Below are 11,181 nucleotides of genomic sequence, written 5' to 3'. Positions count from 1 at the left end.
TTGACCGTAAATTACGACGAAGAACGTCGCGCTTCCGTGTAGGTTTCGAGTTTCGACGCAGTCTTAGCCGGGCGGGAACGATGAGTAGGCTAGCATATGTATAAAAAGGATGAAAGCAGCCTTAAGCAAACCTATTCTGACCTGGTAAGACGATTTTCTCGAAGTAAGTTTATTTGTGGACCATACACAGTTTCGAACGCTGAGAGAACGAGATTATACAAAGCATGTATGAATATACAACTTATTCGTATTCAACTTAGTCATGGCGCTTCACTGGGGTCTCTTTCGAATCTATTAACTAATTGTTATTGTATCTATTACGATTTCTCTGGGGGTTTCTGTTTATTAAAATGACTCAGTTGTCGATCAGCTTAAAAGTGGGTGGACCTACGTATTTAACCATATTGGCCCTGTCCCGTAGTTGTCTGGTACACTCAAGGACCTTGTTTGATCTATCACTGTTAAAAATTTGTCTATCTTCAGCAGATTCATTAGATTTTAACCTCTGCAACGTAATGTTTGTCGTCTCTCTATCTATACATCTCTCATTTACCTGAGGCAATTTACGTCACCGTGATGTCATTTGATAAAACGAGGTTTAGTTCGTTTTAACATGACGTGAATGCCTTAAAGAACGTTTTTGTATTATTCTACCATTATTCGTTATTATGTGTTATTGCAGTACGGTCCAACGGCTTTCCGAACTGACAGTGGCCTGCTGGACATTGTTGTGTCCTTTTTTACGGTTTACTTCTATTTGACCACAGCTAACCTCATGCTCCTTAGCTTCGTCGACCCAGCGCCGATTCGAGAGGACGAAGACACTCCTGAAGATGAAGTAAGTTGTACGTTACAGTAAATATTAAAGAAGAGCACCGTATTCAAAAGAGTATATAGCATAAGGCGACGCGAGGAATTTTCTTTGGAGCCTCTAAAGACACTGCAAAAGTTTTTTTTTGATGTTATCATCATTATTTCTGTTGTCTTCTAATACAGCTGAAAGGTTTGCCTAAATCTTTTTGACAATAATTTACAATATACTGCGGCTGCTAGCAGAAGATGTATAAATCATATGCTTATATATAATTAAGCTCAGCCAAGAATTTTTTGGCGATAACATAACCGGTAAATATCCGACCTACTGCAATAATTGAAGACTATCAGTGACTAGCAATGGAAAGGAGTAGCACATTGATAGAAACGGCATTCAAACCTGTACTATGGTTGAATAAAAGATAAATTTTATCTTAGGGAAAGGCAGCCGAAGTCGATTGACCGTTGTTCTTGACTTTCTTCATTTTGAAGTTTTGGTTATTACATTTTGCTTTGTACTAAGACGTTTTCTGCGAAGTAAACAGGTTTTTCTCGCACCGATAACAGCCTTAGAACAGCAACCTGGGTAATTTGGGTCATTTAATAATTCAGTTAGGTAATAGAATCAATCGGCTACCGAGTTTAGTCAGTAAGTGAATAAAACTTCCTCTGGGAAGTGGGAAAAAGTGCAAAAAATTCTAAGGAAAATACTGGTTCAGGGAATCGCTAAGTAAAGGCCGTTCACACTTAAGGTGGGGTTTCAAATCAAAGAAAGTTTCATCTTAAAGTAGCACTTCGTTTTATCGTGAAGGATCCGTCAACGCGACCTTTAATTCAACGTAACGTTGTCACAAGCGAATCCTGTGTGGACTTTGAAATTAAATGGACCTTTTATTGGGTGAACTCACGGGGTGTGAAAAGTACTCTCCTTTGATTTTTACACTATTGTTCCATTGCAATCGGCCGATTTCCGGACAGTCATATACTTGCCACATGTAATTTCTCTATCTCTTTTCTGAAGGAAATCGGTAGTGGGGTATGCTTGCTCGCCAGTTGTCCAGTTCAGGAAGTAACTGAGACATAGCGATGAGGTCTGCGACCTTCATCAGGTAGTTAAACCGTGCTATTTTGATTGCTGTGCCAACGGTCGAATAACGTTTCTTGAGGAACTAGAGATAGCGAGCTGCGTTCATTATTCATTATTTTTTATGAGTACCCCATAGCAGCAGATGGCTTCGATGTCCGTTGCGAGTTACCTGACGTCTGAATTTACTAGACACTGCCTTGAAGCTCAGTTCTCTTTAGGGCGACACAGTTCTCTCACCTGGTTGCGGCAGAGATTAAATGATGTCTTAACTATGGCGACATTACACTCCTGGCCGATTTTTTGTTGATTAAAGCTAAATTGCACACACGTATTTCTAGCTGGTTTGTTATTTGGATTCACTGGGGACCCGTTTCATTTACTACATTTCTAGTACTTGAATTATAATTCTGTGGCACGTCACATGTAAAACGCCGGTTTAGTCGGCCTGGCACTTAGCTTTGCCTCCGTGAAAAGACTGCTAGAACGGGGCAACACTGGCCTGTTTTTCGGATTGCAATGTCTAGGCACTTCCTAACCTTCGCTAACCTTCAACATTCCAATGTTTGTTATTGTAACGTTTACATTGCAGCGGAAACACAACATATGTTTCCGCTTGAGGTTTATGGCCTCTTGCTTTACCAATCTTTGATGAATTTTCACAACGCTATGGCCTTCGAGGAACAAAAACTTGACCACTGAGCACCGATCTTCATGGCTCAAGTATGCTTTTCCGTTTAAACTTATTTCTTATGGACTACACTCAACAAGTTTTCACCCACAAGTTTCTAAAGGACTGGGGCATTTACCAGCTACCGGAACGTTGTTCAAAGGGTATTCAGTTCCAAAGTTCGCTTGTAATAGTAACATTTAACTTATACTCCTATAAAATTTAAATCATTCCATAAAATCGTACAGCATATGACAGGTGTATTACCGGGACTATTGGAATATAGACACAGACGATTTTGACGGTTTCAGTAAAATCAAGTCTATACCGTTAGCATTATTACCGTTAGCATGTTAATGTTGAAAATTACTTCAGTAAACGCTGATCGAATAATCGGAATCAATACGGGACTTTGTCATTATTATCGATTTTTTCTAGACAATATGTTGGAATTTGATGACTAATCGCGAGAACGACAACCTTTGCTTGATTGCAGCTCCAAAAATACAGACCAGATAAAATCGCTTCGTTTCCGTCACAGTTACTTTTTTCGTGGGTGACGCCACTCATGTACAAGTCATTGAGCGAACCTATTAAGCTCAATGACTTGCCCCACATTGACGAGGAGCTCCTAATACAAAATGCTTTTATGGAGTTCAATGAGCGCCATGTTCGAGACAAATTCGGAAACCGGTAAACCTTCTGATTTTCTTCGCAGATAAGTTCAGTCTTTTGACTATTGTCCATTTTAAGATTAGGCACATTTTACTGCTCTTTTAGCAAAACAATGAATTCATTGTAATTTTATTTGGGTGTAACGAACCTCCATAAAGAAATGCACGTAATTCAACGCTTCTTTGTAATGCTGATTGTCCGTGCAAAATTTGGTACGCGGGTTTTTCAAAATGTCGTTTGGATGTGCGCATTTTTCCTGCAGTGTCATAATCATGGGACAGCAACATATCATCAACGGTCGGCCGATTTTCCGGTCAACCATTTTAGTCTTGAAAAATACTCTAGAAACAAAAAGACAAGAAAAACAATGCTGATAGGTATCGCTTAGGTATTTCTCAGCGGTTAGCCGCTTAACTGTTCTCGCAAACGAAATAGGAAGAACGAATAGACAATGCAAAGCTTGAGACCGAAAACTTCAAATCAACCATTAACTTAAATATTTAATTAGGCCAATCTCTACGCTAGGATAAACAGGTAATCAGCCATTGCGCGTTGGCTCCACTGGACTTTCAGGCCTTATTAGTAGACTAACCTCAATGTTTCTGCAAATGCTGCTTCTTCGATAGAATCGAAATGAAAGAGCGGGGCGTCGTTGGGGCTCTCTGGCGAACATTTGGGGGGCTCATTCTAAAAGGGTTGTGTTTTAGCCTTGTCATTGACCTATTCCAATTCACACAACCTCTTCTACTCGACGCAATGATAACCTCAGCGGACTTAGCGAAAGCTGGCCAAGCTACGTTTGAAACGTCCTGGAAGGGGGTCTTCTACGCGACACTGATGTTTGGTGCGGTCTCTATTCAAACAATTACCATCTCCTATTATATTTACCATATGCAGAATATCGCGATTCGTGTGCAAGCGGCTTTGATGTCTGCTGTATACAGGTAAGTATGGAAGTGAACGCCAAATTATAAAACGTGACCGTTTCCTATAGTTCATTTTTTGATTGTTTTCATTTCATCTTTCCTGCAGACACGTGTGATGAGCGTACCTTATGTTTACGTATTACGAGAACTACGCAAAGTTCCTTTGCTTAACTAGTTGACCTTCGTACGTTTCTCAGAAAGGCCCTAGCTTTGGCGAGCTCTTCGGAGACAACCAGCGGTGAACTCATCAATCTAATGATGGACGATGCATATCGTCACAGAGAGCTTGTGATGACATGTAATACAATGGTTTCGGTCATTCTGAAGATTCTGTATAATGGCGTCTATTTGTATACTCTTATCGGATGGTCGATGCTCGCTCCGATTGTCTTGACGATTCTACTATCTCCACTCAATTTTTGGATCATCAGTTTATTGGCTAAATATTCTGTGAGTATCCTGTGAAAAAAAACAGATCTCTAGCGTAGCACTAGTTGGTTTTGGCTAGCCCTTGTTTGTAAGATTGAGCCAAGTTTGCTCTAACGTAACTCATTTCTATTTGTGGATGCGACCGCGCGTTACAGAAAGCAATGCTAACACTGAAAGACGAACGTTTCCGGGTGATGAACGAACTGATTAGTGGCATGAGAATATTAAAGCTCTATGGCTGGGAGTTGGGCTTTGAAGATATCATCAACCAAATTCGCGTAAAAGAAATACAAATGATTCGCAGAACTCAAGCAGCAATGGTGGCTCTAATAGTCGAGTTTAAACTAGCACCATTTCTCATGTCGGTAGCTGCATTTTACTGTTACGTTCTCATCAATCCGACGCACATATTAACCGCAAGAACGGCGTTCGTTGGCATCAGCGTTATTTCCGATTTGGGAATGGCATTTGGTAAGTTTTCCCTCGAATTAGAACGAGGGTTTCTAAGAAGATTAAATACGCTGGAGCCTATTTTACTAGAACCTCATCGGCTAAAAGTCCGGCTTCACATAGATTCGCGCGTGGCGAACTGCAAATGAATAAAGACGGCCTATACGAAGGTGCGATGCGGTTTCTATCATGGCGAGGTCCCACTTAATGCTTAATGGTGTTTTTTGGGTCGAACGAACTCTTGGCTTGGGCTTCATCGCCAGGTCAGGTCCAGCGAAAGCCATCACGTGCTATTTTCCGTGTTGAGTCTATCAATATCGGCTGAAAGAGCCAGTGGTATTAGCCCTCCCTTACGCTGGCTTCACATGTGTTTGTCGGAATAGTATTTGCCGGAGATTGTTCTTGACGCGAACTGTTTATGTATGCCAAGCGAACGCTTTTTCAAGAGTGAATTCAGAGCTATCTTACCCGTTTCCCCAAACCCAGTTGTTTTATGCCGTACACCTGGAGGGGTTCAGTGATGGATTTACGATTGATCAAAAGCTATGTACTTTGACCTCATCTTGTATAGCTGTTGTAAGAACGGCAGGCAGCAGCCTGTCCATAATTCAAAATTTGAAATCAATTACAATGCGCTTCATTGGCTTGTCGACCTGAAAATTCAGTAGGTATGTGTATGATACGTGGTTATGAGTCGTGATTCGTCGATACTAGTTCAATGAGGTTTCAATTCAGAAATTTAACGGTAACCTATCGTAAACGACTAACGAGGATGGATTCATTTCAGCTCTGGTGTGATTAATGTACTGTTTTTTTAAATCGTCCAAAGACACATTTTGCATTAGTTGACCAAATTTGTTGCTGGTTGACATCCCCATAGGAAACGTATAGCTTTTTTCTTTGTACGGTATTAATTTCCTGTATACTATGTGATCCATACAGCTTTGGTGCCACAGATCTTCTCGGGAGTCTTCCAGAGTCTTGTAAGCGTTGGTCGAATGAACTCCTTTCTCAATTCAGACGAAATTGACCCGTACATTAACCGCGAACCGGATAAATTGGCGTCTAGTGACTTATGCCTGTCGATAAAGAATGGTTATTTTGCTTGGGTTAAATGTAAGTAGAATGTATTACTTCGTTAATTTATTAATTTCTGTTGATAGGTCTTACCGTGGTACGCATAGCCTCTTTTGTTTCATCAAGCTTGCTCTGAGAGAGAGAGAGAGAGGGGGGGGGGGGGCGAGAGAGAGTAGAGGGAGGACATTTTCATGGCTTAGGCCGAGAATACGACAGACTTATGATATTGAAGAAACCTGGTTCTTCACTGTCCTGTTGGGGCTATTGTACCATAAATTGAATAGCTGACGAGCGCTTTCGAATTGAATCTACTTACGAACTTGGTAGTGGTTCTTATAAACGTCGCACAAAGGTACAGTTAGAAAGCACTCAACACAGAGATATTCTGTGCAAATTGTAGGCATCGTATCAAAAACACGATTACTGACAAAAAATGTCTGTAGCTCAGGATCTAAAAATATAATAAATTAACTGTAAAATAGTTATTCTAGCATGCGTGCTTAGGAAGATGCTTGCTTTCGTCTAAATAAGTTGTTGTTTTGCTTAACTTGGCGGGAAGATGTTGATAGTGTAAGTTTACTGCTTAGTCAATGGATTCTGGACTAGTGCAAATTTATCTTTGCCAATTATATCGCATGTTTTTTGCCTTTTTACAAGCGTCGGCAGAAGAGGATCAAAAAACAAATTTAACAGCAGCAGATGGAGATCAGAAAAAACCGATACATAAGAAGCGTTTTGTTCTTCGTAACATAAACATATCGGTGAAGAAAGGCCATCTTCTTATCATTATTGGTCCCGTTGGGTCCGGCAAGAGTACGCTGCTTTACGCACTACTGGGACAATTAATTAAACTCAATGGAGAAGTAACAGTTATTGGTAAGTGAAGTATTTAGAGATGATTTTTTTCAATTTACAGACTTGGTATATATGCGATAGCCATCCGTTAACAAGTGGAAGTTTTCGATGACTTGCTTCCTCCTATAATGAATATGTTTTGTCCTTCTTTTCGCATCAAATAGGTAGTCGCTTATAAACGGCCTACGTATTACGCAAAAGCATATGTCTTCACGTAAATTCTCACTTACAAGTCAAATACTGCACAACCTTAAATACACAGTATTTCTTACCTATATACCTCTCTGTCAATATATGTATCCTCCATAGGGGCCTAAGTCGAAACTGGAGCCAGCATATAATGTTTGTCCTCTTTGGTTTGTCCGCTTCGTTGCAAGGAAGAGAGATGCAGTTTTTTAGAACAGATAAATAATCAACCATATACATGCGCCTCCCGTGCAAAAGCCCGTACGGCCTATATATAGAAACGATTCTTTAGGCCAACTAACTCTAAGTTGTATTATTCGCGATACGCTAGCGTATCGTAAAGACACCGGGAGGATTTCAAACGCCAAATATCAATTAGAGACGACTGATAATCGTGAAAAATTTGACCAGAACAGTACCTGGTTTGTGTTGTTCTTGTGTGTAGGTAAGGTTGCTTACGTCCCTCAACAAGCGTGGATCCTAAATGCGAGTATTCGGAAGAATATACTTTTTACAAAGCCGTTTAAGAACAAGAAGTACGAGGAAGTCCTCAAGGCCTGCGCGCTGACCTACGACCTAAACGTTTTACCTGCAGGCGACGAAACTGAGATCGGTGAAAAAGGCATTAATTTATCAGGTGGTCAAAAGCAGCGAATTTCGATCGCACGTGCCTGCTACGCCTCCGCGGATGTCTATTTTTTTGACGATCCTTTGAGCGCTGTTGACGTTCATGTTGGCTCACATCTTTTTAAACATGTACATACAGTACGGACGTATATCGGTAGAGATATGGCCTTTTACATTGTCTTATACGTGAAAGCCTTTTATTCGATTCGTGTAAGTAGTTAATGTCAGTGTAATAATAGTGTATATACAAGTATGGAACAATTGTATATAGTAAAAATCTGCTTTTAATTTATTTATTTTTGTTGATAGCGACTTCATAGCTACTTCGATGAGTACGCCTTCGAAAGATGTTTTCATCTCCATGTGTTTGTATTCCAAGATCTGTAATTCGGTCCAAATGCGTAACCTCGTTGAAATTTCTTGCCAGGTCATAGGACATAAAGGCCTACTCGCAGATCGTACTAGAATACTAGTCACTCACAACGTATCATACTTACCATATGCGGACCGTGTCATCGTACTTAAAGATGGAATGGTGGCGGAACAAGGAACGTACAATGAACTCGTGAGAGAAAGTCAGGTGTTTGCGGAACTTGTGAATCAGCTGAAGGCTCAACAAGATAAAGTGAGCATCTCAGAAGATCCGAACTCCACTGTTAGCCTACCATCGCCGTCACGGCGATTTTTAATTGGGCATATTTTGCTTAAATAATAAGTCATTACGGTATTACAACTGGACTACCTAAACAGTAGTTTTATTGTTATCATGGTTGCTTTTATAAAGGAAAGTCCCGGACAAACAAGGAAAAAGGCAGACGAAAATCAAGACAAAGTTAAGAACACAGATAAGGTACGTATCTGGATTGAACAAACTTCACCTGTGCTTCAATACTCATTGAACTACATATGAGTGAACCTGTTGACTTTTCAACATGCTTACTCTGTTCCAGTAGCAAATGGTTCAGAGCTATTATTTCGACATTCTGCGGACATCTTGGCTAACTGTTGCAGCCCGTCCCAGCGCTGTAGGGTCAAGAAGCGATCCGCAGGTAATTTCAATATTGCTTCTTATATCTGTCGTCTGTGTTGCAGTTTAAACAAAACGCACAACTCATCGAGGATGAGGACATGAAACTCGGTGCGGTAGACTGGCATGTGTACGCTGCGTATCTGGATGCTATAGGATATAAGTGGCCGATAATGATCCTATTTTTCTCCTTGATGTCAGTTTGGTTCTCCATTAAAGCTAGAGATTGGCTCTCAGTATGGTCGGGTGACGTCCCAGGATCAGGTCGGTACCGTACTTCGATCGGAGCATAGTCTTTATCGATAACGATCGTAGACGATGGCGTAATCTTACGATATTAAGCCATAAGTAAGGGCAATCAAACGAGAATCTGTCCCGGGCTTTTTTCCTTGTCGTTAAGCTCGAACAATCGAGAGTCATTCTTTGAGAAGCAAACGGATGTTCACAGTTGAAGTTTGACGTTTTTAACTCGGAATCACTCAATAATATTTTTATCAATTATAACATCAGGTGTTTTCTAGCGTAACCGTGAGTTTACTTAAGGGTTAAGTAAACTAAAGGGTTTAGTTGGTAATCGTTTAGTAGTAGTTAAGCTGGTCGAAGAGTAGTGGCTATCTTCTCCTTATTATTTTGTTCTTCGTTTACTGATGATCGAGCGTTATCCTGCTGGAGAGCTCTACCGTGTAGAGACAAGGTCGTCGACATAGCTTCATCGGGATCACAGTTTCACTTCGAATTTAAACTCCAAACCGCTTTGCTACAGTCAAAGATAGCACTTTCTAGTTAAAAAGTGCATTTCTCCAGGCTTTTCGAAATCCTTCCTTGAGCCACTTTTGAAAGCAGATTATTGTTATGATGGGCAAAAAGTTGGTGTCGCGAAACCGCTAGGCTTTAGCGTAACATAGCTATATTTGAAATCTTCAGATTTCAAATTTATACGACTATTTTTATACGACTATTCCTATATGGCCTTCATCTAGCCTATCGAAAACTAGTTTCTACCGCGTCACAGACAATGAAATCTACTACAGCTTGTATGCCTTATAAAAACTAAAAATCTCACGACTGAAAGGCATCGCCGTAGCAACATGTTTTTTTTTATATATATACAGTGATCGTAAAAATATATTGGGGTTGTCCTTCGTGTTTTAATAAATTTACGAGGATCTTTCTTAAAGCTGCGCCCTGATCTGCCTCATTTATCCAGACGGCAAAATAAGCGAAACGATGCGGGATTATCGTATACTGATATATTGTGTACTGGGATTTGGAAATGCAGTAGCACTTATGCTATCACTAACGGCTCGTAACTATGCGTCGATTGAAGCTGCGGCATTAATACATATGAATGTTCTATATTGTATCTTGCGTGCTCCGGTGAGTTTCTTCGAGACCACACCAACTGGCCGGATTGTAAACCGGTTCTCAAGAGACATCGCCATTGTTGACGTAATTGCCGCCGAAACGTTGCATATGTGGATGTTTGCGGTTTTTCAGGTTTGTCTTTTTGCTTCTTTAGCAATTGGTCAGTTGTTTGACTCGCGTGTAACAAACATTATAAAATAGAGGGGAAACTGTAAGTTTATTACGATAGAGGCTTTCACATCGAAAGAAATCAAGATCAATTTGTTTTCTATTACGTAAGATCGGTCTTTTCTTTTTAATGAGTAAAAAAAAAAATGAGAGAAAAAATTTTTTTTCTTTACATCTTCGTTCCATTTTCCTTCATCATCTTTCCTACGACATGATCAGAAGTGAGTATCTTTCTATACATGGTTTTCTTATTCCAGCTATGCGGGACACTTCTAGCCATCACGATTGAGATCCCCATCTTTTTCGCGGCGGCGGCACCCCTTTCCATCCTGTATTACGGCTTTCAAATGCTGTACTTGAGTCTGTCTCGGCAGCTTCAGAGATTGATTTCGGTAACGTTCTCTCCGATTTTTTCACACTTCACCGAGACTTTCGCAGGCATCTCGGTCATCCGCGCTTTCGAAGTAAAGGACTTTTTTGTTAAAGAGTCGTGCAGGAAGCTCGATGCAAGTATTCAGTGCAGCTATGCAGACCTCGCTGCTGAAAGGTTGAGTATTTTGATAGAATTACGGGGGACCATAATTCTATGGTAGTTTATACCATATTGACAGTCAGTCATCTGTAGGTCGGGGCACTCATTAAATAGAAGTGACGCTACTTGTAGGCTTTATGCGCATGAAAAACTCAACGGATCTTTGCAGATTTTTCGTTCTGTCAAGAACGACTAATTGTCCTGCCGTTCGGTGTGTTTATGAACTACCATAAGTGGACTTACTAAGACAGTAGGATAAGAAAAACAAGTGTATTTTTAAAAATGTCGTTAGCAAAT

The 11,181-nt window shown here is 40.4% G+C and overlaps 1 protein-coding gene across 1 annotated transcript in view; it reads left to right on the top strand.

Annotated features, from left to right (window-relative positions):
• Positions 1-350: 350 nt before the first annotated feature.
• The window catches only part of LOC111269103 (multidrug resistance-associated protein 1), a 15,126-nt gene continuing 4,295 nt past the window's right edge, over positions 351-11,181 (top strand). The window contains exons 1-15 of the mRNA XM_086971976.1: positions 351-377; positions 683-838; positions 3,064-3,260; positions 3,869-4,186; positions 4,366-4,618; positions 4,753-5,068; positions 5,990-6,163; positions 6,782-7,000; positions 7,611-7,921; positions 8,220-8,417; positions 8,577-8,642; positions 8,885-9,083; positions 10,099-10,316; positions 10,610-10,899; positions 11,119-11,134. Coding sequence (XP_086828102.1) covers positions 351-377; positions 683-838; positions 3,064-3,260; positions 3,869-4,186; positions 4,366-4,618; positions 4,753-5,068; positions 5,990-6,163; positions 6,782-7,000; positions 7,611-7,921; positions 8,220-8,417; positions 8,577-8,642; positions 8,885-9,083; positions 10,099-10,316; positions 10,610-10,899; positions 11,119-11,134 — 2,958 coding nt within the window. The remainder of the gene's footprint in view (positions 378-682; positions 839-3,063; positions 3,261-3,868; positions 4,187-4,365; positions 4,619-4,752; positions 5,069-5,989; positions 6,164-6,781; positions 7,001-7,610; positions 7,922-8,219; positions 8,418-8,576; positions 8,643-8,884; positions 9,084-10,098; positions 10,317-10,609; positions 10,900-11,118; positions 11,135-11,181) is intronic.

This window comes from Varroa jacobsoni, unplaced genomic scaffold (assembly GCF_002532875.2).
Source record: "Varroa jacobsoni isolate VJ856 unplaced genomic scaffold, vjacob_1.0 scaffold_1354, whole genome shotgun sequence".
Lineage (NCBI taxonomy): Eukaryota > Metazoa > Arthropoda > Arachnida > Mesostigmata > Varroidae > Varroa > Varroa jacobsoni.
The sequence above is the reverse complement of the archived record's forward strand: the minus strand, read 5'-3'. Positions and strand labels throughout refer to the sequence as shown.